We start from the raw sequence: 14,966 nt of genomic DNA on the forward strand, positions 1-14,966 counted from the left end.
AATACGCCAGTAGTGCAAGACAGACATTTCAGTGTATACACCATATGTAAGCCATTTATGTTTAAGCATATCCTGTTGCTCTTGTGTCTGTAGAGTTTCACTATAGATGACAAAGCTGAGTCAAAGAGAAATGAGGAAAGAGACAGAAACACTAAATGTCAATGTATTCATATCAAGCTCATCTGGATGTGGTATGAATGGGGTGATTGTGTCTAAAAAGGAAAGTATTTTTAATGAGCCAGGAAATGTCCAGTAGTTGAACATGACACAAGGGCTTTCTTTAGTGTCGAATTTTAAGAAAATATGGAGATTATTATTGCATGCAGTTTTATGGTTAATGCATCTATATTGAGCTGAGAAGTGAAAATATAAAAAAAGAAAATTTTCCCTCATCACTCCAAATTTTAATGGAAAATTTCAATAATGACTTGCCACATGTCTTTGTGAATGGGAGATAATTAAGTAGCACCAGAAGCCTGGAATTTTAGAAAGAGTCACAGTTCAAAATTACATTTATTTCTGTCAGATATCATGATTTAGAATAAAAAATATAGCTGCAGTTACAAAATTTGATCTGAATTTGTGCAGTGATGCTGCTGCATTAGGAGGTGAATGAATGGTCCCTTTACACAGAGTGAACGAACAGACATGCTTTTCACTGCTGGGATTACACCTCAACACGGGACCCACCTTCCTTACACATACTGTAAGCTCTAAAATGTAAAGTTTGTGTTTAGGGAAATGCTTGACACACAAAATAAATTACCTGAACACAAATTAAGCACAATTTCTTTGCATAATTGCACTCTAAATGCATTTAATTGCAAATTGGTGAATATTTTTACTTATTTAAAACTGAAAAATTACAGTGTTGAAATACACAAGTAGTCGTGACAACACTTCAGAATGTTTTATTATTTTCAGATAGAATACATTATGTGTGTAGGCTTATTAATATTCTTGTTACAATAAAAACTATTATACAATATACAAATGAACATCCATGCCAAAATATGAATCTTGTTCAGTCATTTCGCCACCTATTCGTTGGAGCTTACACCTTTTTGGGCACATTGGTAATGATGGGTTTGGGTCGTGTTTTGAAGATAAGTTTCTTCTTGATCAAAGCAGTCACAGAGTAAGTTGTGAAGCTGGGGGCCTGTAGTTCTGTCTCCATGGCTTCAGAGGTATCATCACACATGTCCCGAGAGTGTCCAGGGTGCTTGATCAGGACTGCAAAGGGCTTCTCAAGTTTGACATGTTTGCCATATAGGATGTGATGGCCAACTATGAGCACTGGCACCCCCTGGTGGAAACAATACAAACAGCAAATGGTGAGCTTCTGGACTTTCATTTTATCAGGCACAAAATAAGAGATAATAAAAGTTTTTTCTGTTTTTTTTCTGCATTGGTCCATTTCGTGCAGTGCAAGTTTTACAGCTAGAATTATTGATATGGCTAGTTCCAGCCTGGTGTTAGATTTCAGTAAATATACTTGCATACTTTCATATACATCTTCAGCTACATTCGTACTGTCAGTGTTTTTGGGAAAAAAAACAATTTCCAGGAGGGGTGAAGTTTGATATTTGGGAATACATTTGATGGTTGTTAAAAGCACAGTCCCATTTCCTGAAGTTGAGAGAGTCGTTTCTCGTGATTACAGGGATGTCTCGCATATGGATGTATAGCATGTGTGTAAGTATTAAGTTTTACCTGTTTAGATAAACACTAACAGGGGCGGATCAGCCTCATGGGGTTACAGGTGCAGTTATGTTTCAGTGCCTCTTACCTCTTTTGTATAGAGCAGATCTCCCATCACATTCCCTGCCAGGCCAGAGTTGTGGCGGGACACGATCTCGCCCTGCAACTCCACCAGTAGCCACTCAGGAGGCTTACTCCCGTCCTCACTGCCTCTAGCAACACACGTGTTGTGAATACAGATTGTGGGATGAATAAAGAAATAGATATTTTGTATCCATAAGAATGTTCTACAATTTTCTTCAAGCTAACTCTTAACTTGTCCAGATGGGATCCATAGTAAAATAAGGATAACTGAGCAACTGCCTATTCTATCTAGAAACAAACTTACCTTACTATTATTTGAACCATTCCTATCAAAGACGTCGGTGTTCACAGCTTTGTGAAAAGTCGCTATATGCGTCTAAGTTTTGAACTATCTACAGACTTAACACTTCACAAGTGTTTGATCATCACAGTTTTTATACATTTAATGAACCAAATACAGCCTCATCCAGCCATGGACCTATACCCAACCTGACTTCGCGCCAGCTACTTCTGCATCATGACGTACTTCCGCTTTGTTTACGTCTTTCTCTTCCGGTTCAAATGTCCTCAGCGTGGTTCCCTTGATGTTTTCTCGCGTGTGAGACTTCTCTGTGGAGAAACTACTATAAATAAGTAAAATTAACAGCGTTTTTAGTAGAACTAAAATGGCTTCGTTGGCCATAATGTCAAAGTTATTCTAAAAACGCTCGTAGAGGTGTAAAATCGGCCTCATCGGTAGTAAATCTAAGCGACTACCACACTTACAGCTGGACTTCAGAACTACCAGGCGTGTGTCTTTCCTGGACGAAGATGGGTGAGTTCAAAGTGCACCGGGTCCGGTTCTTCGACTACATGCCCAGTGGGATCCGAGCCTTGGCGTTTAACCGAGGCACGGAGCGACTGGCCGTGGCCCGAGATCAGGGGTCTGTGGAGCTCTTCAACTTCCCTGACAACTACTGCCAAGAAAAGGTAACACTTGTCTCAACTGTTTTCAGAGTGAAACGTTATTATTATGAGTAAATTACCACAATGTCACTACTGTGCATTTTTATGTTTGTCAGTGAAATTTGTAAGCTACTATTGCCGTCATAAAAAGAACTATCTGAACTGTGTGTCAGGTTATCCCAGGACGAGACGGCCGGTCAGTAGAGGCTCTGTGCTGGGTTGGCTCTCGGCTATTTAGTGTTGGTTTGGATGGACTCATCACAGAGTATGACTTGGACAACCTGAGACCTAAGTACACAGTGGAGGCCTATGGTGGACCAGTCTGGAGCATCAGCTGCAACCTCGAGGGGAACCTGCTTGCAGTCAGTGGAGACCTATGCGCTTAGTTAACCTGTGCATGTGCTTTAATATAATATGTTTGTTTCAGGTTGGTTGTGAAGATGGGACAGTCAAAATCTTTGAAGTATTGGATGACAGAATTCAATTTCAAAGAAATCTGGACAGACAGAAAGGTAATGTAATGTAATGTATTTTTATATGTTTATTACTTTCTCTGATTTATAATGTTTTTATATGTTTCTTCTGTGTCTGTAGCACTCTGAGATTTCTCTGAAATGTGTAAAGTGCAATACAAATAAAATGTATTATTATTATTAATGTAATATTGAGCTCAAACTTAAGCCTGTCACAAAAGCAATTGTATGCCTTTGATATAATAATTTTGAAGGTTCACAAATCAACCATACCATTGCTCTTGATTTTTAGGTTTTGCATTGTAATATAAAAAACCAATAACACATCTACAAACAATTTATTCTTAGGTCGTATAATTTCTGTGAGCTGGCATCCATCTGGGACAAAGATTGCTGCTGGTATGATGGACATGATCCGAATATTTGATGCTGAAACAGGTTGGAAAACAAATGATACTCAATTTACATTATTGTCTCTGCAATCTATTAAAATATTAAAATGTGAAATTCTATACTTTTTTCTGAAGGCCATGCAATACACAGACTGCTGGTTGAGAGAGGTGTAGGTACTGCTAAGAACAGAGAGGTGGTGGTGTGGAGTTTAGCTTATCTTTCTGATAACACCATCATCAGCGCAGACTCAGCAGGGAAAGTTCAGATCTGGGACGGTCTCACGGGAACACTGATCCGGAGTCATTATATCACTAAATGGGATGTCCTTGCCTTGTCTGTTGCACATGTGAGTATCAAAACCTTTCTATATTTCTGGTATAGCATTGGATCATTCTGTAGTAATATAATTAACACAAAAGGTAAACTATAATTTTTTTTCTCTGACATTTCCTGGCATATTCTTTGTTCAGGATGAGAGCAGTCTAATTGCTGGGACATCAGAAGGCACCGTTGTCCAGTTTCAGTTCCTCTCCTCTGGGGAACAGCAGGACAAAGAGTGGATCCGAACCAGGACTTTTAAAAACCACACCCATGATGTCCGGGCCCTGGTCCTAACTGATATAGCTGTTGTCTCTGGAGGTACTTGTGTATTTTCTATTTAAAAAAGATCACAAGAATAACCTTTACATCTTTAAGTGACATCTTTTGCGTCTCAAAATAATTTTAACATTGCTTAGGTATGGACACTCAGTTGGTAGTGCGTCCCCTGCTGGATAAAGTTGAAAAGAATACAGCTGAGTCTGCACTGCGCAAAATAGTTTTCCCCTTTGTAAGTTTGTCATCAGCCTTACTTTAAGACTTGCATATATCATTATTATTTGCTTTCCTCTTTGTAGAAAAGTTTAGTTAGTTGTGCGAAGAAGGCTGGATTGCTGCTCTTCCAGTTTCCAGACCATTTGGAGGTTTGGAGACTTGGAGAAAGTGAGGGATACGGTGAGGGATTGTATTGCAAAAAATAATGATAAGTGTTGAGCTGTTTCATTACACTTGATTTTATTGCCTGTCCTGTTTTATTAGGGAAACCTGGAGAATGTCTGCTAATCAAAAGGAAACCAGAAAAACTGATTCATCTGAAACGGAAGGTGTGTGGCCATAAGATTTGCTCTTTTTGGTTGCTATGACCATTATATTACATTACATTATATTACATATTACATTTTGAGATGAATTATGGAAGGGACACTATTCAGTAGATGCAATCCCAGATCAGACCAGTGCACACTGCTGTAGTGTCTTTTGGCAAGCCACTTCACCCATCGTGCCTATGTATGCATGTGGTGTGTGCATGAATGGTTGGTGGTGCTTGTCTACCTCAGGGCAACTGTGGCTACAGAAACTGTCAACACCAGGTGTGGAGTGAGTGAAGAATGTTTTACAGTCTTTAAAAACATTATATAAATCAAATGCATTATTATGTGTGTGGTGTCTGTAGGGTGAGGATCATATCTGCTCCAGTGCTCTGTCTCCCTGTGGAAGCTGGCTGGCCTACTCGACCACCTCCAGTGTTCGACTCTACAGATTACAACACAGTGGAAACAACATAAGCATCAGCAAGGTCAGATACAATGAAGCCCAAATTGGAGTGGTACAGGAATTGTTATTCTTGATGTGATGACAGCACACTTTGTGTATATCTACAGGTTTCCAAGCTCCCTAAATTCCTTTGTTCAGCCCATCAGCTCTGCTTCTCCCCTGATTCCACCAAACTCTTTGCCTCCTCCACCCAGTCCTCAGTCATTGTAATATCCCTCGGTCAGTCAGAGTGTAAATATGTCCACACTCTCGCAACAAAATCGGGTAACTTCCACAGAATTTTAATCTCATTTGTTACTTTGTGTGTGTGTATATATATATATATATATATATAACAGTTTTATTCCATTATGCCATTAAAAGAATAGATGTTTTGCTAACTTAAATTATGTAAACCAGGTTCCCGACAACCGGTTCATCTTTTAGCTCCTAGTGAGGATGGAAAATGGCTTGCAACAGCCAACACAGACTGTGAAGTCCATGTGTACAACCTCAACAAGCTAAAGGTATAATGTATCCCAAACTGAAATTGTGTGAATGTGTGTTTCAAAACCAAATCAAATGTTGTTTTGTTTAGCTTCACTGCACAGTTCCGGTGTATGGCTCCTGTCCCACAGCAATTGCCATTCATCCAATGACCAGCAACCTTGTGATAGTGCATGCAGACAAGCAGGTATGCAGTCTTTGTGTTTCTACAAAGACATTTTGAAAAAATGTATTACAATACCTGTACTATCGAGATTTGATCACTACAGAGTTTAGTTTGTTTAAGCTTTAAACTCAGGGGTTTATGCTCTGTGCAGGTATTTGAGTTCTCTTTGGGACAGAAAGAGTACACAGAGTGGAGCAGAAAGTTGCAGAAACAAGGACTGCACCCTCATTGGTTGGAGCGAGACACACCCATCAGCCACATCTTCTTTAACCCTAAAAACTCAAATCACATAATCATGCATGACGTCTACATGTTGTGTGTCATTGACCAGAGTTTGGTATGTATGCTGTTTTTATGGCACACTACCCTTCATAGTGTTTTTAGACTAACTGTCTTTTGGCTTTAGCCTTTTCCAGACCCAAAAACAAGGCTTTACAATCAGATGAGTCTCAGAGGTCTTCCAGAGGCCGAAAGAGTCCGACACAGCCATGCATTTAAGATCTGTAAAAGTTTTCAGGTACTCTCCTCTCTAGATACATGTTCTTTTATTTCAGTTACACGTATGCTTAAAATACTTTTGTGTCCAAAGGATGTTTTGAGTGTAATCTCATTGGAGGACCAATCTCTGGTGATAGTGGAACGTCCCCTGTTGGATATTATGTCTCAGCTGCCCGCTCCAGTTCTGCAGAAAAAGTTTGCCACATAATTTTATTTCTTGTCTCAAAAGTGATAATAATAAACATTATTTACTGAATGGAAGTTTTCATTCCAGACCAGCATAGTTCAAACTTTTTTCCACAAGTTGGCCAGTGCTATTGGTATTACCATAACTTCAATGTAAACTAAATTTTACAATAAAAACAAATGACAAGTGCTTTGTTCTACCACTAGATAGCAGCATATGTGTAATCAAGCCAACCGCATCAAGGAGCCTGAATGTGATTGAACTTCTTACAATAGTAACTGCATGCATAAGCTAAAATGAAAAGTTGGTAAATGTGTTGAATCAATCTATACATTTTTAGTCAAACAAATATTTTATTAAGCTTCACAGAAGCTCAACTGAAGTAAAAGACTTACAAGTATAATAACAAAAACAAATAAATATATAGTTACCATTAAATAAAATAATATTACTGTTAAAATATTAAATATTAGTGATATAATAAAAGTAGCTATCACTGTTAATGTTTTCAATGTGAAAACACTTCAGTGTGAAAACACCTACAAACAGCATAGTCACAATAAACCTATAATAGTAGGCTGTCAGTTAAAACCTCACTTTACTCTTGTGTCAGCTGACAGGGCAATGTATGGCAAAGAGTGTGCTAAGAATGAAAGTGCTGTCTTTAAATCATTAATTTCTCTGAATGTATGGTTGGTGTTTAGTGTTAAAGTAACTTATAGAGTGTTTTGGAAGACCTGTCAAAGCTGACACTTCAGAGTAAGTGCATTCTTGAGAACTAAGTGCATTTTAAAACAAACACAACTAATGCTGCTAACTAAGCAGTGGTTGTAGGTCCATTAATATAATGGGCGCACACAGGTGCAGGCTACAGTCACATTAACATTTTCTGGTATCAGGCGGTATCTTCTGTCATCTCCCCCGGAGCCTTCACACAGCTCCCTCTTCAGAAACACACGGCTCTGGACCACAGGAGCAGAGTTGTGGCTGTTGTCCTCATAAGGCTCGTTTTCATCATTTAAGAGAATGCAGCCCTCACATAGACAGCGCGCCTCATAAAAAGTGGAGGGGAAGTGCTCAGGCATTTTTCTCTCCCTAAACACACAAGGACATGAGATATTCATCAATGTTCATCATTTTTACATTGAAATAAAAAAAACAACATTTTAGGCTAGAAATGCATTACAAACTAATGAAAAGTATAATAACACAGTTTCCATATGTCTTTTGTCATTTTTTTATGGAACTAATTCTAAATACTTCCTCACTGTCTTCGGGAGTCAAACTTCTGCTTTTTAAAAACCAAGCACGTTTTTGTTTATATGATCATGTGCCAACAAATACCAAAATACAGGTTGACAAAAAACACAGTGCAGCAGCCCGAGCTGCTGAACCAGTGGGGGTTTCCCTATTTCAGAGGGTGTGGATTATTTAAGTACGTCACAAGGATATAGGCAATAATATTTCTACTATTGTTTATTTTGTAGAGCAGTTAAGTATCAATTAGCTATCCAGTGTTTCCATAGATTCTGGGGAGACTATGGCGGCACAAATAATTTAGATTTGAGTAATTTTATAAATGATGTTTATTGCCTATATTTAATCTTAAAGCAGTACTTTTTGCCAATGGGCAACAAAGTGTGATTTTGTGATGCCAATGTAAAGTCCAGGTTGTTTTTGGACTATGGGAGACAATATTGGACTGTTTTGATTTATAGGCTACAAATCCTACCAATCCTATTTTTATCACATATTTGCAATACTTTTTACGTTTTCCTCCTAATTCTTTACATACATACATATTCTGTAATCTATAATATGATGGGGACTTACACATAGGCCCAGGGGGAGATGGAGCGGCCCTTCAGAGACTCGTCCCTCTGGTACAGATCAAGGGGGCAGCTGATGGGTGCACTTGAGGCCTGGGTGGGGAAGCCGGGCTGGTGATAATGGCTCTGGAGCTTTTTTCTGGCTATCGTTTCCAAGCCCTCTTTATCGTAACAATGATGCATACAAATAGGCACTGCAAGGCTCAGCAGAAACACAAAGACCTGTAGAGAAAATATGGATGAGTCAAGATAATCTCTAAGGTTGTAAGTAACCAATAACTTGGAAATTACAGCCAAATAGCATTACATTATTAGTGGCTATAAATACATTTCAATTTGTGCCGTCACAAGAAAATCAATGAGTCCAAATATTGTTAGGCTACTTTATACATTGAGTTGCTTTGCATCTATAGACCCTCCATTCCATCACACAAAATTTGAGATAACTGACATTAATTTCTTGTGTGATTTAATAGCCCTGTCAACCATCTCCGAATATGGCAAACCGCCTCTTGTCCAGGGGCCACTCACCTTTGTTAGCTCCATTTCCTCAGTAAGGCGTCTATTCTCTGTGAATCTGCTCTGCTCTTCTGCCCTTTTTGCACCATGTCGCTCTCTATTTATTAGAAAGCTCGGGAAAAAACGTCGACACAAGGAAATGGAAACACTACTGAGTTCCTTTCAAAGAGCGCGCTTGGCCCGGCACACGAACACCTGTGCGCGCGCACACGCCCACCTGGCCCAGGGCAAAGACTCCGCGGTGTCGTCACCAGAGGCAACTTCCACAAAGATCACAGGAGCATCCACCACACAGTCATTGTCGCGCACCAGAAACACCACACCGCCACACCTTCAGGTAGTCCACTCCAAAATCTCGCAATAGACTAAGAACACTTTCGACCAGTTTTCACTCAGGTGAAAGAAAAGAAGGATCAGTAGGCTAGTAGCTTGTAAACACACAATTCTTGGTGTTTTATCAGACCTGATTGGAAATGCCTAGAACACATTCACACATTAATCTACACGCATGAATAAACGAAACAATGATTTGTAAAAGCCTACAAACCAGTGCTCACTTTCTCCCTCAGCATCATCAACTCTTCCATGTATTCCAGACATCTTGTCAGTGAGTTACAAGGGCTAGGTCAAATCGTGTATCAACTTATTTAGGCTTTCAGGGGTGTCCAACCTATGGCCTAGGAGCCAAATGTGGCCCTCAGGTCTCCCGCTGAATTGGTGCAAATGATCATAGGCTACTGCTAATTAAAGTATTTCTATCACTATAACGTTAATGACATCACATTAGTTATACAGACCTAAAGATGATCCAAGCCTTACAGTAAGTCTGTTAAAAGTTATATTAAACACAACCAATAGCTTACTCACTGTAGGCCTACTGACCTCCTGTAAACAGCAGAGGTCAAAAAGGACGCTGTAGATAGTTGTAAGTAGGCTAACTCTGTTTTCTCCATTTAATGCTTGACAATGTTATGCCTCCATGAGGCACAACCCTGGATGTTAAAAGGTCATACTGCATTGATAATACTCTACTACTTTTTAACACACACACATGTCTAGTTCTCCAAACGCAATCATTTGAACATGTTTTGTAAACTTGGAATCTTGGATTCATACAGGAGTATTATTCTTGACAAACTATCCAGAGGTGGGTAGGGTAAAAAAAACAACTCTCATAATATTACTTAATTAGAAGTACAATGTAGTGGTCAAAGGAATGACTGAACTATTTAACTGAAGTATTTTGGGAAAGGCTACTCAAGTAGTGTAACTTAAAGAGTAGTAGAGATCTATCCGGACTTAACATCTGATTTATAATTTATAATTTGAAGTTGATGTAATTTCAAGGACAACTAACCACAAATCGTGTATTTTCAAAAGAAAGAAGCAAAAATGAGACGGTCTAAATCATATCTGAAGGAGTGGTACAAGAAACACAAATGTTCAAATCATTTCATGTTGACAACATAAGTTTTTGTCACTTGTAGACAAACAGTGGAAAGAGGACAATCTTTACTCTTTACTTAAGTAAGAGTACTGTTACTTCAATAAAGGTATTACACAAGTAGGAATAAAAGTGTGTGGTTAGACAACTACTTTGAAAGGTACAACTTCTTTAAGAAAATAACTTAATTAGGGTAAAGTACTATGCATCTCTGCAGACTTTATTTTTAAATAAAGAAGTTAAGTTGAAGTTTCCTAACTTAAGGCCAAGGTAGTCTATTGATACAGTGAATCCTATTCTCTTTACCTCTAGTGTAAAAAGACACATGAAAATTGGTGGAGGTTGTATGCATTGCGTCACCAGGGCTGAGGTAATACACAACGGTCGATTGCAGATATAGATCCCAGCGGCATCAGTACCTAAAATAGCATGTGTGGTTATTTTTAGCCCTGGGCTGGTCTAGGTGAAGGTGAGGCAGCTTTTTGTTTAGCTGAACCAAATGAGATCAGGTGACAGGGGCTGGTCCCTATGCATTTATATGTGGGCCTAGTAAAAACACCTAGTTTATTCTGGGATTATGCAACCTTTGGTAATAACACACCAACTCCCATGCACCCGAGCAATGTCAAGTCACAGTTATGGAGTTTTGAAAGAGGAAGTCACATTAATAGAAGGCTGTAACTTCTCTATGCACGGTACTTAATCTAATTGGATAATAGCAGGTTAGGATCAAATCAATCCTGTCTGGTTTCATGTATTGTGCAGTAACTTTTCACACTAACATTTAAGTTGTGGCTTGTTGTGGGATTTTATTATTAATCAATTTCAAAACACACACATAAAATCATACAGAAACATTTAATCAGTTCACCAGTACCAAGCCTTGTGTTAACCTGTCATACATGTTTATGCTTCTCTATATAATAGCTCTGAATGACCCTTACCTGACTTTGTATATTATGTGTTTACTAATGTTATTGAACTTATCCTATTTGATTTAAAAAGTGTTATTTGGCATTGAAGTTATCCTAACCCAAGTTATTTCTGTTGTGTAGGTCTATACATTTTCTAAATCTAAGGTGGGCAAGTATTTAGCTCATGGACACAACATTAGTGTGCTACATAAAACACAAAACATTTTGTGTCCTCTTCCTAACACAGCTCCATGTGTTGCATTGATTCTATATACATATGGCTGTATCACAATTTTCTCAAGTCTAGCTTACTATTTAGACCAAACATGTCAAAGACCGATATTATCAGATCTCTGAAGTAGGGCTGGACCTGGTTAGCACTTGGATGTAAAACCCTGGGAATACCAGGGTCTTCACCCACCTTGCGTAGTATGAATGTGTGTGTCAGTCTACTCCAGGGCAACTGTAACTACAACCCCAATTCCAATAAAGTTGGGACGCTGTGTAAAACCTAAAAAAAAAATACAGAATACAATGATTTGCAAATTCTTTTCAACCTATATTGAACTGAATAAATTACAAAAACTTGATTTGAAAAAATTTAATGTTCAAGCTAATAAACTTTATTGTTTTATGCAAAAATATTAGTGATAAATTAGTGAAATATTCAGTAATTTTCAATTTGATGTCTGCAACATGTTCTAATAAAGCTGGGACAGGGGCAACAAAAGAATGGGAAAGTTGAGGAATTCTTAAAATACACCTGTTTGAACATTCCACAGGTGAACAGGTTAATTGGAAACAGATGAGTGTCATGATTGGGTATAAAAGGAGCATCCCCGAAGGGCTCAGTCATTTACAAGCAAGGATGGGACGAGGTTCACCACTTTGTGAACAACTGTGTGAGCAAAAAGTCCAAGAAGAACAACATTTCTCAAAGTACAATTGCAAGGAATTTAGGGATTTTCATCATCTACGATCCATAATATCATTAAAAGATTCAGAGAATCTGGAGAAATCACTGCACGTATGCGGTAAGGCTGAAAACCAACATTGAATGCCTGTGACCTTTGACCCCTCAGGCGGTACGGTATTAAAAACAGACATGAATGTGTAAAGGACATTACCACATGGGCTCAGGAACAATTCAGGAAACCATTGTCAGTTAACACAGTTTGTCACTACATCTCCAAGAGCAACTTAAAATTACCATGCAAAGCGAAAGCCATATATCAACACCCACAAATGGCGTCGCCTTTTCTGGGCCCGAGCTCAGCTGAAATGGACTGACGCAAAGTGTAAAAGAGTAGTAAAAGAGTGCAGGTACTAGACTAACCTGCCTGCAGTCCAGACCTGTCTCCCACTGAAAATGTGTGGCGCATTATGATGTGCAAAATACAACAACAGAGACCCAGGACTGCTGAGTAACTGAAATTGTATATTCAGCAAGAATGGGAAAGGATTCCTCCTTCAAAGCTCCAACAATTGGTGTCCTCAGTTCCCAAACGCTTATTGATTGTTGTAAAAAGGAAAGATGATGTAACACAGTGGTAAACATGCCCCTGTCCCAGCTTTATTGGAACGTGTTGCAGACATCCAATTGAAAATGAGTATTGATGAATGAATATTTGGCAAGGTAAGGAAAACTTATTTGTATAGCACAATTCGTACACAAAGTCATTCAAAGTGCTTTACAGAGTAAGGACATTAAAATCACACAAATCAAAACATAAATAATCACAAATAATCATCATAAAATTAACATTAAAACAAAAGAGTGCAGAATAAAAACCTTTCAGTCATATGCACAGCTAAAAAGAACAGTTTTGAGCCTGGATTTAAACATTGTCAAAGTAGAGGCCTGTCTCACATCTTCAGGAAGACTGTTCCAGGTTTTAGCTGCAGAAAACTTAAACGCTGATTCCCCATAGTCCTTTTTTTGTTTAGTCCTGACTCTGGGCACCAGCAGGAGACTGGTCCCTGAAGTCCTCAGAGTGTGAGATGGTTCATGTGGCACTAACATGTGGGAGATGTACTTTGGTGGCCATGGAGAGACTTGTACATAAACAGAGCTGCTTTAAAGTCTATTCTTTGAGCTACAGGAAGCATGTGCTCGTACTTCCTGGTTCTAGTCAGGACCCGAGCAGCAGTGTTCTGGATGTACTGCAGCTGTCTTAAGGCTTGTTTGGAAGCCAGTGAGCAAGCCGTTACAGTAGTCTAACCTACTGGAGACTAATGTATAGATAAATCTCTCTAAGTCTGGTTTTGACAGTATACCTTTGATTTTTGCAATGTTTTTTAGGACGTGAAAAGCTGCAGATGTTACTGAATTGATGTGACTGTTCAAGTTCAAGTCTGAGTCCATTATTACCTCTAGATGTCTAGCCTGATTTTAAAGTTTTAGAGAGAGACTGGAGGTGACTGCTGACGCGTTCTCTATGTTTCTGTGGGCCAAAGATGATAACTTCAGTCTTGTCTGAGTTTAGCTGGAGAAAGTTGTTTTGCATCCACACACTGATCTGTTGGATGCAGTGGCAGAGTGAATCCACTGGACCTTATTCACCTGCTGCCAATCAGACATAGATCTGAGTGTCACCTGCATAGTTGTGGTCAGACACATTATTGCTGTGTATTAACTGGCCTAACGGCAGCATGTAGAGATTGAACAACAGGATTGACCCCTGGGGCACCCCACAGGTCTGAAACACATTTTCCAATTAAGGTATTTGCATAAAAACAATAAAGTTTATCAGTTTGAACATCAAATATCATGTGTTTGTAGGCTCTGATAAATTGGGACTGCTGTTTTTTTTGCTCTTGTTTATGGCATGCGTTGTAGCCTACAGTAGCCCTTGTGTTCAGAAAATAAACATCAGGAAGAACTTTGATGGGTTCCCTCGCTCCAAAATGCTACATTGGTGTCAGACGTGGGATCACCGAGAGTGGGTGAGAGACGTGGTCAAACAACTCACAGTAGAAGCTTGTCGGAGTCCCTCACGCGGTGCAGTACAGGAATGCACCAAGGACACATACTGTGGCCCAACCAGGGACTTTAACATCACTCCACACATTGAAATGGACCTTTCTTGTGCCATTAAAACCCTAAGGTATGACGGAAAGGTTGATTGGGAAGCTTTTCATGTACAATTTAAATTGGTGGCCCAGGCTGTGAGATGGCCCATGGAAGAGGGTGCTCTCCAGTTAGCCCTGTGTCTCACTGGGGATGATTTGTCTAGACTGCTCCTTCCGAGTCCTGAAGAGAGATATGACTACAAAACTAGTCGGGGCTTTGAAGAGAAGTTTTGGGTCTTGTTCACTCAGAACTGTGCAGCCATCGCTGTCACCTGATGAGTAGCTCTGAATTGGCCTGTGATCATTTTCTACAGGTCCTGTTGCTGTCTGACTTGCATATACAGACACTCCTGGCTCACCCTAGATCACTACAAGAAGCACTGGACCTGGCTACAGAAAGGGACTGAACCCGACTGCTGTTTTGGGGGACAATGTGCAGGTGAATATGACAAGTGTTCCAGAGTCCTAACCATCAGAGACCTCCGAGTAGAGTGAGTTTATTCAGCTGGTGTTTGGTGTCGCATTATAGAAGAAACAAACCCAGGCCATGACATCAACTAATCTGCTGGAGTTATGGACAGCCAGGACACATACCCCAGGGCTGCTCCAGTGTATTTGTACACTGAGACTTTTGAGGTGAAGTTTTCCAAGTAATTTCTCTT

The 14,966-nt window shown here is 39.4% G+C and overlaps 3 protein-coding genes across 3 annotated transcripts; 1 reads left to right on the top strand and 2 right to left on the bottom strand.

Moving 5' to 3' along the window:
• Positions 1–943: 943 nt before the first annotated feature.
• chtf8 (CTF8, chromosome transmission fidelity factor 8 homolog (S. cerevisiae)) lies at positions 944–2,279 on the bottom strand. The gene is made up of 3 exons (XM_033968186.2): positions 2,090–2,279; positions 1,790–1,913; positions 944–1,306 (listed from the first exon to the last, which is right to left on the bottom strand). Exons 1-3 carry the CDS (start codon positions 2,107–2,109, stop codon positions 1,055–1,057), a joined length of 396 nt encoding a protein of 131 aa, XP_033824077.1. The 5' UTR covers positions 2,110–2,279; the 3' UTR covers positions 944–1,054.
• A 45-nt stretch (positions 2,280–2,324) lies between these two features.
• utp4 (UTP4 small subunit processome component) lies at positions 2,325–6,615 on the top strand. The gene is made up of 16 exons (XM_033968774.2): positions 2,325–2,754; positions 2,904–3,092; positions 3,158–3,242; positions 3,552–3,641; positions 3,731–3,942; positions 4,067–4,235; positions 4,334–4,425; positions 4,493–4,589; positions 4,674–4,738; positions 5,089–5,211; positions 5,297–5,453; positions 5,589–5,695; positions 5,767–5,862; positions 5,993–6,178; positions 6,248–6,358; positions 6,431–6,615. Exons 1-16 carry the CDS (start codon positions 2,596–2,598, stop codon positions 6,545–6,547), a joined length of 2,055 nt encoding a protein of 684 aa, XP_033824665.1. The 5' UTR covers positions 2,325–2,595; the 3' UTR covers positions 6,548–6,615.
• Positions 6,616–7,365: 750 nt separating this feature from the next.
• il17c (interleukin 17c) lies at positions 7,366–9,461 on the bottom strand. Its single transcript, XM_033968775.2, has 6 exons — positions 9,432–9,461; positions 9,338–9,351; positions 9,092–9,205; positions 8,887–8,971; positions 8,360–8,577; positions 7,366–7,621 (listed from the first exon to the last, which is right to left on the bottom strand). The coding sequence occupies exons 1-6, from the start codon at positions 9,459–9,461 to the stop codon at positions 7,366–7,368; spliced, it is 717 nt and encodes a 238-aa protein (XP_033824666.2).
• Between the last annotated feature and the right edge of the window lie 5,505 nt (positions 9,462–14,966).

The sequence above is a fragment of the Periophthalmus magnuspinnatus genome, chromosome 6 (genome assembly GCF_009829125.3).
Source record: "Periophthalmus magnuspinnatus isolate fPerMag1 chromosome 6, fPerMag1.2.pri, whole genome shotgun sequence".
Taxonomy (NCBI): domain Eukaryota; kingdom Metazoa; phylum Chordata; class Actinopteri; order Gobiiformes; family Gobiidae; genus Periophthalmus; species Periophthalmus magnuspinnatus.

Bases quoted from the DNA above. Each gene is read 5' to 3' on its own strand.
- il17c (XM_033968775.2), bottom strand. From the start codon at position 9,461: ATGGAAGAGTTGATGATGCTGAGGGAGAAA. The intron at 8,972-9,091 runs GTGGGCGTGTGC...TCTAATAAATAG, and splicing joins GAGTCTTTGCCCTGGGCCAG to AGAGCGACATGGTGCAAAAA. The intron at 8,578-8,886 runs GTGAGTGGCCCC...TTTTCTCTACAG, and splicing joins AGGAAATGGAGCTAACAAAG to GTCTTTGTGTTTCTGCTGAG.
- utp4 (XM_033968774.2), top strand. From the start codon at position 2,596: ATGGGTGAGTTCAAAGTGCACCGGGTCCGGTTCTTCGACTACATGCCC. The intron at 3,943-4,066 runs GTGAGTATCAAA...TTCTTTGTTCAG, and splicing joins TTGCCTTGTCTGTTGCACAT to GATGAGAGCAGTCTAATTGC. The intron at 4,739-5,088 runs GTGTGTGGCCAT...TGGTGTCTGTAG, and splicing joins TGATTCATCTGAAACGGAAG to GGTGAGGATCATATCTGCTC.
- chtf8 (XM_033968186.2), bottom strand. From the start codon at position 2,109: ATGGTTCAAATAATAGTAAG. The intron at 1,914-2,089 runs GTAAGTTTGTTT...GTGTGTTGCTAG, and splicing joins ATGGTTCAAATAATAGTAAG to AGGCAGTGAGGACGGGAGTA. The intron at 1,307-1,789 runs GTAAGAGGCACT...TGTTTCCACCAG, and splicing joins ATCTGCTCTATACAAAAGAG to GGGGTGCCAGTGCTCATAGT.